The sequence below is a fragment of the Chlorocebus sabaeus genome, chromosome 11 (genome assembly GCF_047675955.1).
Source record: "Chlorocebus sabaeus isolate Y175 chromosome 11, mChlSab1.0.hap1, whole genome shotgun sequence".
Lineage (NCBI taxonomy): Eukaryota > Metazoa > Chordata > Mammalia > Primates > Cercopithecidae > Chlorocebus > Chlorocebus sabaeus.
The window spans coordinates 35,227,775-35,245,734 of record NC_132914.1 but is presented as its reverse complement, the minus strand read 5'-3'; the positions used below and the strand labels follow the sequence as shown (position 1 = coordinate 35,245,734).

Genomic DNA, 17,960 nt, shown 5'->3' with positions numbered 1-17,960 from the left:
GCAATTATTTATTTAGTAGTATAAGACATTAGCTAAGATGTAAATTTTATTTCAAGTCAAAAAGATTAATCACTTGGTTGATAGCTAATACATTCCAGCATCCAGGAAATAACCGACGTATTTCCCATGAGCTGAACTAGTCGTAACATATGTGTAGATTTCTTATTATTTCCAGTTTTCACTTTTTATAATAAAGTGAACTAAAAAACAGGAAAGCTGCCTGAAAGTTTTTTGTTTCTGATTTTAAAAGTAAATTGTACTCATTGCAAGAAATTGGGAAAACCCAGAAATGCATATTTTTAAAAATTAGATGATAATCATTACATTCTGGTACACTGTATTCTATTTTTTTCTGTATATATATATACACACATATATATGCATATATATGCTTATGTTTTAATCAAATTGGCATTATGCTACACATATACCAAAATTGGTATTATACTATACATTACCCTTGATATTTTTTCTGAACAATATGTCTCAGATCTCCTTTATTTAACCATTTGTTCAATTTTATTCAGGTGTAAATCAAACACATATCTGTGTCCTGTTCTTTCATGAAGCTTACTGTCTAGTGGGGGAAACATAAACATTTTATTTTTATTTTTATTTATTTTTTTGAGATGGAGTTTCACTCTTGTTGCCCAGCCTGGAGCGCAATGGCGCGATCTTGGCTCACCGCAGCCTCTGTCCCCTGGGTTCAAGTGATTCTCCTGCCTCAGCCTCCTGAGTAGCTGGGATTACGGGCATACGCCACCACGCCCGGCTAATTTTGTATTTTTTTTTCTTGTTTTTTTTGAGACGGAGTCTCACTCTGTCTCCCAGGCTGGAGTGCCGTGGCGCGATCTCGGCTCACTACAAGCTCCACTTCCCACGTTCACGCCATTCTCCTGCCTCAGCCTCCTGAGTACCTGGGACTACAGGCACCTGCCACCATGCCCGGCTAATTTTTTGTATTTTTAGTAGAGATTTGATTTCTCCATGTTGGTCAGGCTAGTCTTGAACTCCCAACCTCATATGATTTGCCCACCTTGGCCTCCCGAAGTGCTGGGATTACAGGTGTGAGCCACCATGCCCAGCCAACATAAACATTTAAATGTATAATATCAAAATATAAGTTTTATTAAGGGGGAAGACAGGTCCTGGGAGAGAGACTAACTTTAAGAATGGAGCATCTATTTCAGATTGATGTTTAGAGCTGGTGTACTGACATTTAAGTAGAGACTTTATAAAGGATGAGGAAAAAGCCATTCAAGAATGGGGTTAAGAACATTCTAGTAAGAGGAAATAGCAGGTGCAAAGGCCATGAGGTGGGAAAGGGTTTGGTGTGTAAAAGGGCCTACAAGAAAGCCAGGAGGCTGGAGCAAAGAGAAGGAAGGGATACTGCCTATAATGAGGTTAGAGAGGAAAATAGGAGCCAAGACCTGTAGACCAAAGAAAAGAGTTTTCATTATAAGTACTATGGGAAGCCATTAAAATTTTTTGGCTGGTGGAATGACATGGGCATGTTTACATTTTCAAAAGATTACTCTGGATGTCACATAGAAGATGAACTGGAAGGAGAACAAAAGAAGAAGCAGAAATGTAAGTTAGGAGGCTCTTTGGGTAGACCATGAGAGGGACGAAAAGCTTGAATTAGGCTGATAATAGGAGCTATGGAGAGAAGTAAACAGCTGTGAGGCATGTTTTTGAGTTATAACTGATAACTTATGAGCTAGTGATGAATAGAAGTTGGCAGATTAAAAAGAAAGACTTGAGACTGATGACTTTCATTTATGGCCTGATAAATCAAGCGGATAGTGGTAGCATTTATTGACAAGAAGTAAACTTGGTAAGCACCAGTATTAGGGTGATATTTGTGATATAAAATAATTATTTTATGTTTGGACGATACTTCTGAGGGATCTATAAAACAACCACTTATATAAGTTAAGAAAGCAGTTGTATGCATGAGTCTGTACCCAGAAGTGAGTCTCAGAGCTGATGACATGCCTTTGGAAGTTATCGTGTAGATTGTATTTGAAACCAAAGAAATTATCCTGGTCTGTTTTGTGTTGCTATAACAGAATACCTGAGACCAGGTAATTTAAAAAGAAGAGAAATTTATTTTCTCACAGTTCTGAAGTCTGGGAAGCCCAGGATCAAGGCACTGGCATCTGGCGAGGGCATTCTTGCTGTATCCTAACATGATGGAAGGCAGAAGAGCAAATGATGGCCAAATGCTGTATGAAGCTTCTTTCATAAGGGCCTTCATTCCATTCATAAGAAAGGTGCCCTCATGGCCTAATCACTTCTTAAATGCTCTGCATCTTAATACTGTCATGTTGGTAACACCTGAATTTTGGAAGGGATACATTCAAACTATAGCAGAAACAGATGAAATAACCTAATAAAAAGTGATTGCATAGGGAACAAGAGTGCCTTGAACTGAGCTCTGCCAATGAGATGTTGAATACTTGAGAATCTGAGAAGAGGAGAAACACAGAAGAATGTGGTGTCAAAAGTCAGGAAAGACGGCTTCTAAAAAGAATGAGTGGACAGCTGTGCCACATACTGCTGAGAGGTCTGGCAAGATGAGGGCCAGAAGTGACCACTGAATTTAGCAATATGAAGGTCACTGGTAATATCATCAAAAACAATTTCAGGACTGTGTGTTAGAAGACATATTGTTATGGATATAGTCATAATTTATAGATGATTTGCTAAAACCAGGATTTTAATGGCTACAAATTAATCTTCACTAGAGATAGCAGAGTATACTCAGTCACTCCTATTGCTGAGGAGCAGCATTCTATGAATAATAGGCTTGTGTGTGTTTTAAGGGCTAATAGGCTCTGGGGAGTTGCTGGCTGCACCTCAATGGGGCTTACTGTGGGAAATTTCACTTCATTTTAAAAAATTCTCTCTGAGTGGGAGTTTGGGAAATCCAAATACTTGGGAATATGGGTACTGGCTGAGTTTCTCTTTGAGAGTGTTGTGCATTTGCAACTTCGGTGCTCTCTGCTCTGGTCTGGAACCCATCTTTCCTCCCAGCAGTAGGAAGAGTGGGAGGGTGGAGGGTCCCTCTTGTTTATACTTGAACTCACTGACCTCTGCACAGTTGTCTTGAAGTACACGAGCACTGCCAGCCCCTGGTTATTTGGGTATATTCTCTTATTCCGACTCCTTTCAAATTAGAAAATTAAAATGGATAGGCTCATTGTTGGATCTTCTCCAGGGCCTTTGTTTTACGCTTAAATAGAGGAGAGTCCTAGAAAGAATGCAGATTTTATAGCCAAAGTGACTTAGGTTGAAACTCTGCCTTAATTTTCTTATCTCTGAAATGGGGCTAGTTCTATCATGCAGAATTATAGTAAATATTTAAAGTAACGTGTGAAAAGTGCTTGGAACAAAGTAAACACTCAATAAATGGTGGCTGTAATTGATATTATTGTTTAAAGTAAATTCTTGATATTATTGAAATGTTGAATTAGTGACTTGGGTTATAATTTGTCTGTATTATGTTGTTCTGTGATATAAAACATTGTCCAATGGCATAGACCTCTGAAAATTTTTTCTTTTTGGGGGTGATCCGTTGGAAGTAGCCTTAGTAAATCCTATGTCATCATATGTCATCAATATTTTGTACTATGGTTTTATTATTACAATTTAAGAAAGTGCACATTTTAATGCATTAGCACAGTTCTTCTGTTTTCCTATTAAAAAGATAATATTTCACTGAACTTTAATAAAAGTTGGTTCGTGATAAGACAGCATGCTTCATTGCCTAATGTTGCTCAGAACTAAAGTTAAAATTCTCTCATTAGAATTCCATGGGAGTTGGGAGGGAAGAATGTAAGCCAAGGATGGAAAAGAGATGTAAATTTTATATTTGTGCCCTATCTTTGGGAGAAGTGCCAAATGGCCTTCTTTCACATTGAAAGGAGGGAGGACTAGAAAGTGTAATATTTTTTCCTGTTTTCCACTTGCCCTAAGATGGAGAGACTTAGTTTTTCTAAGCTAAAGTGCAGCATATTGCTTTAAAAGATGCAAAAAGAATAGGTTCCATTTTAGCTATCTAGATATGGTAAAAATTAAAACATGATTAATCAGAAACAACTGATTGTTGTGACATATGTGTGTAGGAGATTTTCAGAGCATTCTCCCCAAAACATGGCTAATAAACTGCATTGTATATGGGACTGTTTTGTATAAAAAGAAGAAGAAGGTTATGAATACTTTGATCTCTTCAATTATAAGAATATGTATTGCCTGGCCTTCTCATATACAAGGTTAGGAAATACATTTAAATTTTAGGTAGAAATAACTTCTTTTCATTAAAAGAGGATTTAACTTTCAAGTAGGGAGAGGAGAAGGAGAAGCATTATGGTTTGTCATATGAATTTTGGGGAGAAGCTGATTTTTGAATGAACTCAGGGCTTGTTTTCTGATTTCCCTGAATAAATAAGAGAGACGATTTGATCTCTAAAAAATTTTTATTATTTGGATATTTATTGCTTATTTTTTAAAAGAACTGTGTGATGTTATGCACTGTACTTGTAATAAGTAGCCATACAAGGTTTAATTTTAAATTCTCTCTTTCCACAGTTTGGAAGAACTGAAGTAATTGATAATACTTTAAATCCTGATTTTGTAAGGAAGTTTATTCTGGACTACTTTTTTGAAGAAAGAGAAAATCTTCGTTTTGACTTGTAAGTTCTACTACAATTTGCATTTAGAAAAATTTGATTTTTAAAGACAATATTACTAATGTAAGGCAAGGTCTTATGGTTGCACTGAGTTCTAGATTATATTGGCAGGAAACCAGATTAATTCTGTTCAGAGTGTGACCCAAGCAAGCCCCCTGCTTTGCATTTTGTAGGTTTGAATACGCATTGAATGAATAGGTGAGCAGTTTAGCCATGCAGGACGGTGTATATGGATGTTCTTCCCAACTGCCCTGGGCTTCAGTGGATTTCCTACAAGTTCTATGTATACTCCAAAGTTATCACATCTACTCCTATGGCTGATGTCTCTCAGATCTTTGTCTCAGCAGCTTCTTAGCATAGCACCTGGATCCCTGCCTAACTATGGCTTCCGTTCATCCCTTGGTAGTCTTGTATTTTTCCAAGGGCCAAGATAATTGAGTCAGCATTTTTAATACGTTAAGTATTCTTGTTACTTTGATACTGAATCTGGCATATTAAAAGATTACTGTCAAATCCAACTTCCTGTCCACAGAGAACCTAGAGTCAGCCTGTTTATATTATTATAGAGTTTTTGTTCCACAGAAGTGAACTGTAGTGATTGTTGAAGTATTTAGATATGATTAAAAGGAAATCTGTTGTGGGGAGGTGGGTAAAATATGCTTAAAATACCAAAATAATTAAAGGAAATTTATGAACATTAAAAAGATAAATGTCTTGTTTTAAATAGCTGAAAATCCTGATGTACCATGCTTTTACAATTTATAAATACTTTTGATAACAAAAGCTATCAATATCTTATTTGAAAAAGTCATAATTTGCTTCATAATTTAAAAAATAAGAGCTCTTTACTGTTAATAGGCTTTGTCATTTTCCTCTAAAATACACACGGTAAAATAACCCGCAGTGCTTGTGTTTAAAAAAGGTCTTAAACTAGCTTCTTTCTTCAGGAATACTAAGTATTTGTCATATTCATCAAACAAAATTTATTACATCCATATTTAGTTTTTATTTTTTAGAAACTCTTTTCCAAATAGTAAAAATGAGGCTTATCGGAAGAGAAACTGAGATAGAATGTGGTAACTTCCTGATGATGTTTATGGTACAGGCTGCACTCAGTGTTGCCACTAAAAAAGGGAACAGTGTGTTCATCACCTGGCGATGGACTAGTCCCCTGAACTTTGGGGAGAAAGTATATGACCCTGCGATTGACTCAGTAGCTCTGAGCTAAGCATGATCACATATTTTGTTTTTCTCTTTGGGCCTTAGTTGCAATTCTAGAAATACAAGAAAAATTTCCATCATTATCTGTTACTCTCAAATCAAAAACATAATCCTAATCAGCTACTGCCAATTCATTACTATAGTAGTAAGGTTTCAATGGCAGGATGAAGTTGTTTACAAAATTTGTTACTAAATTTAGGCACAGTGGATACATCCTCTTAGGAGAAACCACCAAGCTTCCTCCATGATGATATATTCTCTCTTCCTTAAAGAAAGTATGGAACTCATAAACAGATACACAGGTACACGTATACATTGTAACCAGTTAGGATGTAGTGTTTATGTTATGACCTGTGAGAGTGAGGCCTAGAGAAGTCTTGATATATTTAGAAAAGCTAGAAGAAAAATTGTGTTAAAAGAGAGATGGTAATTTTAGGCTAGGCATGGTGGCTCACGCCTGTAATCCCAGCACTTTTGGGAGGCTGAGGAGGTGGATTACTTGAGTAGTTCGAGACCAGCCTGGCCAACATGGTGAAACCCTGTCTCTACTAAAAATAGAAAAATTGTCCAGGTGTGGTGGCGGGCACCTATGTCACCCACCTATGTGACTCTGGAGGCTGAGGCAGGAGAATCACTTGAACCGGGAAGGTGGAGGTTGCAGTGAGCTGAGATTGCACCATTGCACTCCAGCCTGGGCAACAGAGTGAGACTCTGTCTCCAAAAAAATGAAAAGAAAAATGGTAATTTCTAATGCTTTATAATCTAACATATTGTATTTAGGTGTATTATATAAATTACCTGTGAGATAATGATATTTAAAAAGCTTTGTAAAATACAGTGAAAGAGGCTTGTATTTGAAGATACTTACGCTTTTTGTGATGAAAACATTTTCCTTTTACTTCTTAACTGAACATTCAATGTCATTTCTCCCCAATCCACACTTGGTTCTTTAGAAGATAGTTTCCAGAGTTGATTTTTGAGAAGGCGCTAGCACAGCTATATTTCATCTCTGATATTGTTTTAGTTGCTAATTTCAATCTTACCTTAAAAAAAAATTTCTTATATAAGAAACATTTCTTGGATAAAAATATATATTTTTTGTACTAGCGACTGTAGTTCTACAGTGAATGTTGGCAATTTGCTGATTTAAAATTCCAGGCTATAGCTGTTGAAAGTGCTCAGAATGCCTTGATGTGAAGGAGAGTAATTTGTAATTCTTCTGAGGCAGGCTTTTGCATCATGCGTTGTTTTTTGTTTTGTTTTGTTTTGTTTTGTTTTGTTTTGTTTTGGTGTTGTAAAGTTTAATTATACAATTATGAAAATAAATTCATTTATGTAGGTAAACAGGTCATAATGAGTGTGTGCTGTTGGAAGAGAGGGAATTAACTTCCTCCTTATTTAAAAAATAATAAGAAGAAGTCATATTCTCTGCATTTAATCCTTCATCTTTCTGCTTCTCCCTATGGAAAGGAAGTCACAGGACTTCTGGAGGAGAGACTACTTGGATAAACACAGAAAAAGCTCTAAATATTTTAACTTTTATCATGGACATTTTCAAGCATATTCAAAAGTGGCATGTACATATTGCCAGTCTTAGTTCATTTACTTCCTCCAGGTTATTTATTATATACTTACTGCTGAATCACTTTAAAGCAAATCATTTCACCTTTCAATACTTCAAAATAAAGCTCTCACACATAAGGGTGCTTATTTATGACCCTCCTGTTTGTTTGCTTGTTTTTAGAAGACCACCTTACCCCAAATAAGTACTTAATGGCAGCTAACATTCAGGCCATTTGGAAATTTCTCTGATTGTCTTAAAAATGTCTTACAATTAGTTTGTTTAAGTAAAGCTCCAAACAAGAGTCACACGTTGTATTTTTCTCCTGTGTCTGCTGTATTCTATAATAATCTCCTTCCCCTTTTTAATACCAGTTATCTGTTGATGAGATTCAGAATATTTTTTAAAAGAGAAGGTGAGGCAAGACATTCCATCTCCATAGAGTGGCTCTGTGTGTTATCTCTCACATCCCATCACTTGGAGTAATGAGCTGATTGTTCAGGTATTGTCTGCCTGATCTGTCCATTAGAAAAGACCATGTCCTTTCACCTCGAAGCCTTAGTATCCTTGGATAATTATTACCTAGAACCATTGCAATTCTAAAGCTAGTTTATGGTGAACATTCTTTGCTAGGCAGTGAATGGACCCTCTGCCTAGCATCCATATACTCAGTGAACATTTATTGATTGAGATGCTTTATTTGTGAAAAAAATTCTTGTTATGTGAGAGAGGAAACTTTAATTAACCTTTAAAAAGGCAGTTAATTTTTGGTAGGAAGCTATTTACAAGGAATTTGAAATGAATATGATTTGGGAGAAAGACTGTAGTCAGTACAAATATTTTTCTATATAAGAATTTGGCAAATTGAAGGTATTTTGACTATCAGTGTCCTCTCTACTTCTACAAACTCTTTAATGCCAGGGGATAAAGTGATAATGAATGATCTTATTGCCGAATCTCTCCAAGAACTGATTAATTTCTAGTACCAACTGGTCAAAACTAGAACACATGGTAGTCTTATTTAAATATGTTTCTGTTTCCATAAAATGTATGTTTTCTTTAAGTTCTGTGATTAGGGAAAAATAATGTCTCATTACTCTAGCCAATTTAACAATAGCATTTAAGATAGAAAGTAAAAATTAAAATGTGTGCTAAGGACAGCCTGTTACCAGGATCTGTTTGTTAAATAATTAATTTGATTTTTAAAAATATTTTGAGATAAACACAGATTCATTCACATGATGTTGTAAAAAATAATACAGAAATTATACAGAGAGACCTGTGTATCCTTTACCTAGCTTCTCCCAGTAGCAACATCTTGCAATATCACAAATAGGATATTGACATTTATCCTGGCAACATACAGAACACTTCTATCACCTCAAGGATCCCTCATGTTGCCCTTTAAAATGATGTCCAGAGAAGAGGGCTTTTCAGTTTTTAAGGAATTTTGAAGTAAGTTGAAAAGTACTAGGCTACTACTGACGCACAGAAAAGAGAAATTTTAAACTTAAGTGCAGAAAAGAGAAAGTTTAAACTTATCAAAAAGCAGAATTGATTATTGAGAAAATATTAAGACTTGTTAGGTGTTTAGAAATGAAAGAACCCAAGGATCGTGAATTCTACCGTTGGCATGTAAGCCACAGATTGTGTGAAACTTTAAAATTTGCTAAGTTTTTCTTCCTATTGGTATTATTTTGGATTTCATTTTTATATTATTTATGTGTTCTGGAAAATACTGTTTTTTTTCCTAGCTGTATTTTGTGGAAATAACTTGAGTTTTGTATTTCAATCTTTTAGGTATGATGTTGATTCAAAGAGCCCCAACTTATCCAAACATGTAAGTTCATATTTTTATGTTTTTATAACATTATAATATAATGATTAGTACTTATGCTGACTTATTAATATTAAAGTTATACACCTATTAAGTTATTCATGTAACATGATCGTCATAGAAAATAAGTAACATTTTAAAAGAACCCCAGAAAAACATTTTGGAGGAGCTAATTTAAAAAAGTGACCTTTAGTAAGTAAAACGGACTAATCTTCTTTTTAATTTTTAATTTTTATTTTTTAAATAAATGATGATTGCAGTTCCCAGTGATGTCTGAAGTTGGATCAAGTTAAGCAAGATGAAATAATGAGCCTGTGTCTTTTTGGAAGGTTTAACTTCTGAGAGAATGGGAAGTAGTTGAGTGTAGGTAGAGTGGTTTGTGATTCTGTTTTTTTTTTTTTTTTTTTTTTTGGTAGATTATTTACCAATATTTCCTGAATACCTGTATATGCCAGGCACTGTACTAGTTTCAGAGGGCATAATATGGGCAAGATAGACATAATCTCTGTCCTCAAGCCACTTACAGTTTTGTTTTCTTTTTGGGGTCCCTCCTTCGATCTATTCCTCTTTTCTCAAGAGCTCTAGTTGCCAGGCAACACTTGTTACCTGGGGAGATTTCTAGGTCCAGGAGTAGTTGGGCATCAGAGCCAGACAGAAAAAGAGGTGCAGATGGGAAGGGAGGAATGAGAATGAGATACTCCAGCAAAATATTGTGCTAATCCATCAACTTGTTTATTGACCTGTGAAGTTGGAATTAGGCCACCCCCAGTAGGAAGGGCTGAATGAGGGTGAAAACAGCATTCTGAAAGGGGATAACTGAGGTGCCAGGTGGGTACACAGATATAGAATTAGCAGCTGCGTCAGGGTTAGGAGGCTGGCTGGACTAACAGTGCCCAGAAATGTAGGAGGGTAAGATTTTTTTAACTTTTCCACTGTTGTAGGCTGTCAAACTAGAATAGATGGACATGTGATTTCCCATAAAATTTGGAGAAGGGGAGTGTAATGATTCAGAAAAGAGATGAGACAGAAAGGGGGATTACAAGCTAGGAAACAGATTTGGAAAATCTGGGAACCTGGATATGTATGGTGGTAAAAATCACATTTACTACTGCCCCCTTCACTGAAGGAGGTATGAGATTTATTTGTGTTATGAAGCATACAGCAGAATCATGTGAAGAAGTATTCAGGAACAGTCTGTCTAAGTGATTTACCTCTTTACAGGTTGAAAAAAAAATGCTGCAACAAGCTTATTGCTCTCCATAAGTAAAGTTTGTTGTGGTTGCCATGCCACCTTCCTGCTCATGATTAAGGTTTATAGCATTGTGACTAGACATTTACAATTTATTTACATAACTTTATATTGGAAGTTTTCCAAATGTCCTAAAAAGAATCAGAAAAGAAACTGCATTTTATAGTTGTTGAGTTATAAGGAAAGAAATGTATTCACTTCTCACTCATAGGTGGTTGATTAAAGGGATTATGAGCATGTCATAAATGTGAAGTGTAGCTTGACTTTATGGAAGCTGGCATTGGAAACAGGGTGGTAAGTTGTGAGTGAGATATCTATCCTCTCCACTTCTCTTTCTCTCTCTCAGGCCACATATTCTTTTTGCCATGTCTTTTCTCTGAGCTTCTGCTTCTCTCTGAAGACCAGGTTTCTCTGTTTAGGGAAATGACCTCACTACTTCTAACTGGACGTAGACTCCCAAGTACCAGTCTCCCTGAATATAGTTTCTGTGTTTCTTAGTTCAAACTACTCTTTAAAGGGCATACTAACTAGCAGGTAAGGACATTTCCACTGGGTTGGATATTTTGAGTGAAGTTGGGAACATGTGTTTCCTATTAGTGTAGTTGCCTTGAGTACAGGGCAGAGAGAAGTGTATGGGACAGGAAGGTACCTCAAACATGGCTAATTCTTTTCCCTTTAATAGTCACTAGTGACTAAATTTCATTATATAAGAGATATTCCTCCTAGAAACCATAAATGTATATTTCATTTCAAATCTTTCTCTTTTGTAGGAATACTTTTATTTTCATAAGAAAATTTTATCTTCTCATCGTAAGAAATTTTATCTTGACACTGCTTTACCCTCATGATACCTCTTTTACTATCTCCTCATCAGATTTTCACTTCTGCTTAAACTACCTTGACATAGGTTAGATCAAGATTGAGTATCTTCTCTTCACTCGTTACCTCTTAATCTCTCTCTCTCTTTTTTCCAAATAGAATTGACTACTCCATTCTTGAAACGTTCGTTTCTAACTTCCACAGAAACTCCCTTGCTGTTTCTCCAGCCTCCCTGTTTACCCATTATCTGTCACTTTAAGCTTTATTTCCTCCTCTTATCCCTTAATATTATTTTTTCTCATAGCTTTATTTTCAATTTTTATCTCATCTCACTGTATAAACTCTTTTGGGGAAAGCTCAGCCGTGTCCCTACCATACCTGATGACCCTCAAGTGTTTATCACTCTGGATACCTTAGCAAATGCAAGTTTCAATAGCTTGTTAAGTATTTCCTAGTACATACTTCACAGAAGCCTAAAACTCAAGTAGATCTAAAATTTATGATTTTTTCCTTCCAGATCATGTGCTTCTGCTTGTGTGATTTATCTTGAAAATAATTCATCAACACCGTTTACTCAGTTAGAAAACTTGGATGCAGGGTTAACCACTTTCTGTCTCACATTTGACATTTACTGAGTCACCAAGTCCTGTTCCTTCTAACAAAAAAATGCTTCTCTGTCTTCTTCTTTCCCTTCTTGCTGTTATTGCCTTAGTTCAGATTCTCATTACTTTTCCACCGAGGTATTGCATTGTCTCCTGTAGGTCCCATGGTTTATATTATTTCACATTTTAAGCTATCCTTTATATTTGTATCTGTGTTATATTTTAAAAATGTATTTAGTCGACTATATGGATTAGTTAATAAGTGCCTGAGCTTTTAAGTGGCTGAAGCATGTCGAAAGAGAAGAAAAATGTGTTTTTGGAATGTTATAAGAACTATTAGAGATGACTATCTAGAATTTCTGTTAGAAATTAACAGCAAAAACCATTCCTTAATTGAAAGCATTCAAGTACGATTTTAGGTAAAGGGGCATATAACTCTTTCAACCCAAAAGGAATTCATGAGGATTTTTGAAGATCAGACAGAATCAATGAACAAGATAGGTTTATTCCCTGAGGATATGATTTGTTAAGACTGTTGTTGTCTACCTGCCAATTTTGCACAGTGAAATAAATATAAACTGGAACCTTTTAGGGAAGACTGCTAAGTGCCCAGGTTGCATGTGGCATAAAGGCACTTATTTATTTTTTTACAAAAGGGATTTTGTAGCAAGAGAGACCCCTTGAATTAGTAATAATAATTTTTTTTCATTCTCATTTCTGATAATTTTGAAAGAATTTTCTTTCAGGATGACTTTATTTGGTGTTCGGTACTTAAGACTCTTGGGTCAAATTCCTATTTTTTGATACTGTTAGGGAAAATGGAGATAGAATATAGAGCTACACCTTAGATTTCTAACATTGCAAATAAATATGATGTAAGACATAAAGGATCATAATTAATTGATTCTATTTGTGATGGAAACATGTTTTAGTGAAAATCATTGTGCACCAGGCAAAGACTTATGCAATCTAGGGACATCTTTCTTTAGAAGATTTATTCTGTTTATGATTCTCTGAGGAAATAGCTTTACTAAGATATTTTTCCCTATCGTGTTAGGCCCTGTGAACAAAACATGGCATTCTGAATTCCGAGTTTGTTCTCTAAGGTGCTAGTGAACCTACTAATCTTAATACCATTAGCAGAACTACACTGCATACTTTCATTTGCTTAATTAAACTGCATGAGCCAAATCATTAATGAAAGGATTAATGACAGGCCCATAATTGGTATGTATAGGATTCTGGATTGCGTGTTGGACCAGATTACATAGAAACTATACTCTGTATACTGTAACCCACAAGGCAATCCAAAATACATTTATCCACTTGGTTGGTTGCAGAAGGCACCACTAAAATTTTTGTTTCAGATGTATTCATGGCTCACTGGATTATTTTGGCCACTAGACACTAGCCTTCAGTGAAGATGTATATTTTTTAACACACTTTCTAAATATTATAAATATAAACTTTCACATACAGATCAACTTGAAAAATTTTATTTGAATGTTGTTTGGACTATGAAATGGATTTTCTCATAGAAACAGATTTTTAAGTGGGGCAAGATTCTTTCATTAGAATATAAAGCTAATTTAACCTATATAGAGATGAACTGAATTCTAAAGTATTCATATATATTCATGTAGGCAGACAGGCAATAAATATAGGACAGGCACTTGTCATGATGGGGAATATAGCAATGAATAAAACAAACAAGGCCTCTCTCCTAAAGTAGCTTACATTTTGGAATTGAAGAGGTGAGGCGAGCAGATTTACTCAATGAACATGAATGCAATAAATGATTAAGATACTTTACTTTCTTTACAGTACTTAAACTAATAATATATTGATACTGGGAGAGAGTGACTGGGGAAGCACCAGTAGTTAGAAGCTGAGGTTTCCCTGAACCAACCAGCATGGTTCTATACCATTTATCACCTTGGGTGTACATTTACTGAGGAGAAGGAGGGAATGATTGAAAATCTAGGAGAACAGCATCCCAGGCAAAAGGAAGAACAGTACAGTGGCCTTGAGTCAAGAAAGAGTTTGGGGCTAGGTGCGGTGGCTTATGCCTGTAATCTCAGCACTTTGGGAGGCCGAGGTGGGCGGATCACGAGATCAGGAGATCGAGACCATCCTGGCCAACATGGAGAAACTCCATCTCTACTAAAAATACAAAAATTAGCTGGGTGTGGTGTCACGTGCCTGTAATCCCAGCTACTCAGGAGGCTGAGGCAGGAGAATCACTTGAACCAGGATGTACCAGGGAGGCGGAAATTACAGTGAGCTGAGATCATGCCACTGCACTCCAGCCTGGTGACAGAGTGAGACTCCATCCAAAAAAAAGAAAAAAAGAGTTTGGAATGGTGTGACAGAAAGATGGCTACCATATGTAAAATATTATGAGTGATGAGGGGAGTGGACTGAAATAGTTTGGAAAGATACATAGGAATCAGATAACGGAGAGATTTGTAGGCCACAGTTAAAAAAAGAGTTTGGATTTTTCTTTTTTTGGATGGATGTCACTGGAGGATGGTGTGATCTGATTTATGCATTTAAATGGTGACTGTGACAGATGAAGTGGAGAATGGGGTTGGGGAAGCAGGACTGGAATTAAGGAGGTCAGTTATAAGGCTGTTGTAGTTTGACTGGGTGAGCAACTTTTGGTGGTTAAAAACCATTGAAGTGGTAAGACATGGTCAGATTTGGAATATATGTTGGTAGTATGACTGATGATGAATTGGATGTCCAGTGTAAAAATAAGAGAAGTTAAAGTGGCTACTAGGTTCTTGATGAGAACAATTGAGTAAATAGTGACGTGGTTTATATAATGAGGTACATTGGGGAGAAGGAGATTGAGGCAGAGGGGTGAGGATTGAGAGACCCATGGTAAGCCAAGTTCATGTTAAATTTGAGACCTCCAGTAAGCATCCAAATGGAGATACTGATTAGGCAGTGTTTGAAGACTAAGATACAGATTTAGTAACCATCAGCCAATCAAGTTGGAACTCAGAGTTATCTAAGAAAATGCAAATGGAGAAGAGAATAGGATAGAATCTTGAGGGAAGAAGAGTAGGTAAAATGATCATTTTAAAAGCCAGCTAGGACACGTCACTTTCCAGTTTAAACCCTCCGATGGCTTTCATCCACACTTAGGATAGAAATCAGTCCTTGATGTAGCCCATGGTTACCTCCTTTCCTGCCATTCTCATCATTGCTCACCCTGCTCTAACCCACTGTCTCTCTTGCTTTTCCTCGAGCACCCAAGTACTTGTCTCAGGGACTTGTTCTTGCTTTTTCTCCTATCTGTAATGCTTCTGCCCCAGATACTCACATGGTTCCCTCCCTTACATTATTCAGGTATCTACTTGAATAGGTAACTGCGAGGCCTTACCTGACTGCCCTGTGTAAAAGAGCTGTTCATGTTATTCTTTGACGCTTGTTCAATAAAAACTTTCTTTTTTCCTGTAGCCTTCTTTCTAGTTCTCATTAGATGATGAGAGGTAGACTTATACACATATTCAAGCTAAAGTGTTTATGACTGTTGCTGTACATGGCTGTCTTTCCCATTTGCATTTTCAGTAGGGTCTTAACGGAATCTGCCTTAGACTTTCAGACAGAGATAGGGATAATGCCTGAGATGGGTTTGAGTATAGTAACTTCAGCACTCATTAAGTTATATTAGGTAGGACAGACAGAGATAGGGATAATGCCTGAGATGGGTTTGAGTATAGTAACTTCATCACTCATTAAGTTATATTAGGTGGGACAGACAGAGATAGGGATAATGCCTGAGATGGGTTTGAGTATAGTAACTTCATCACTCATTAAGTTATATTAGGTGGGATCGTTTACACATAAAACTCACCCTTACTCAGCTTAGTATTTAATAATGATACTTTGTCATAGTGTAATGTCATATTTAATATTATTTGATACTGCCATATTTCAGATATTTAATCATAATATTTAGTAAGTTTTCTAGTTATTTGGCATAGTACCTGTCTCACCATGTTTACTAGCAGTGAGAATATTTACTTATTTTCTGTTAATGTATTACATTTTGAACTTCATTATTGATGAACTAGTGTTCTATCAAAAGTGATGTGCTGTAACAATATAAATATTTTCCATAGATTTGTTATATTTGTGAATATAAATATTTAAAAACTATGGTAGAATGTGTTTTCCTATAGCATAGCTTTATTTTGAAAAGCTATATGTTGTATATGTTTGCAATTATTGAATATGTATGTGGATCTTTTTTTTTTTTTTTTTGAGACAAGGTCTTACTCTGTCACCCAGGATGGAGTACAGTGACCCAATCTTGGCTCACTGCAACCTCCACCCCCCAGGTTCAAGCTATTCTCCTGCCTCAGCCTACCAAGTGGCTGGGACCACAGGCCCGCACCACCATACTAAAAATTTTTGTATTTTTAGTACAGATGGGTTTCACCAAGTTGCCTAGTCTGGTCTTGAACTCCTGACCTCAAGTGATCTGCTGACCTCTGTCCCCCAAAGTGCTGGGATTATAGGCATGAGCCACCGTGGCCAGCCAATGTGTGGATAATTTTTAAAAATTGGGGGCCGGGCACTGTGGCTCACACGTGTAATCCCAGCACTTTGGGAGGCTGAGGCGGGCAGATCACGAGGTCAGGAGATCAAGACCGTCCTGGCTAACACGGTGAAACCCGGTCTCTACTAAAAATACAAAAAAATTAGCCGGGCATGGTGGCGGGCGCCTGTAGTCCCAGCTACTCGGGCGGCTGAAGCAGGAGAATGGCGTGAACCCAGGAGGCGGAGCTTGCAGTGAGCTGAGATGGCGCCACTGCACTCCAGCGTGGGCAACAGAACAAGACTCCGTCTCAAAAAAAGAAAAAAAAAGGTTAATTTCAGTCACTGGTCATCTACTTGTTGAAAACTTAACTTTCTTTCAGTGTCTTATTTAATTGCCTTCATCTGGACTGTTAAGAAAGCCAAAGATATCTTTTCTTTTTTTTTTCTTTTTTTTTTTTTTGGAGATAAGGTCTCGCTCAGTTGCCCAGGCTGGAGAGTACAGTGGCACGATCTCGGCTCACTGTTACCTCTACCTCCGAGATCAAGCGATTCTCCTGCATAAGCCTCCCAAGTAGTTGGGACTACAGGCACACACCACCCCACCCAGCTAATTTTTGTATTTTTAGTAGAGACGGGGTTTCACCGTGTTGGCCCGACTGGTCTTGATCCTCTGACCTCAAGTGATCTGCTTGCCTCGGCCTCCCAAAGTGCTGGGATTACAGGCGTGAGTCACTGCTCCTGGCGTAGCCAAAAATATCTTAAAAATCAACAGTTGTGCTGAGGGAAAAAGAAATGAATAAATTCAGGGATAGGGTATAATTTTAGAAATGGTATTTGTAATTTAAGTTTAGAACTTTGTATTATCTCTTGGAGGTTGGATTTAGCATTTTGGTTTGTAGATGGATCTATCCGTTAAAAAGACAAATGCTTGTTTTTTTTATAATATTAAAATGTGAGAAATTGTTTCTACTAAAATATTGAATCAAGCCCTGGTGCAGTGGCTCATGCCTGTAATCCCAGCTCTTTGGGAGGCTGAGGCAGGTGGATCACCTGAGCTCAGGAGTTCGAGACCATCCTGGCCAACATGGTGAAACCCTATCTCTACTAAAAATAGAAAAATTAGCTGAGAGTGCCATAAATATGTGGGGGCAAAATGTACAGTACCTGTAGAGGCCTCCATTCAAGTCGTATGTACATTACACTTAACCTGAATTTGGAAGAGCAACAGGCTGAGGTCATCTATAGCCTTACACTTCCTAGCTTCACCTTTAAGAGAAAGGCCTGGGAAAGGCAGTACTGTATGGCTGTATGTCCAGCTTACCGCCACAGTACTGTTTTCCTTCTCGACTGATGCCTGTGCTTTTCACATCCGCCATTATGGGCCTGTATTGATTCTTCAGCAGTCCCAGTTTAGCTAATTGGG

General features: G+C 36.9%; 1 protein-coding gene across 1 annotated transcript in view; it reads left to right on the top strand.

Annotated features, from left to right (window-relative positions):
- CPNE8 (copine 8) overlaps positions 1-17,960 on the top strand; it is a 232,524-nt gene that overhangs the window by 53,637 nt on the left and 160,927 nt on the right. Inside the window, exons 4-5 of the mRNA XM_007968140.3 lie at positions 4,594-4,697; positions 9,277-9,316. Coding sequence (XP_007966331.1) covers positions 4,594-4,697; positions 9,277-9,316 — 144 coding nt within the window. The remainder of the gene's footprint in view (positions 1-4,593; positions 4,698-9,276; positions 9,317-17,960) is intronic.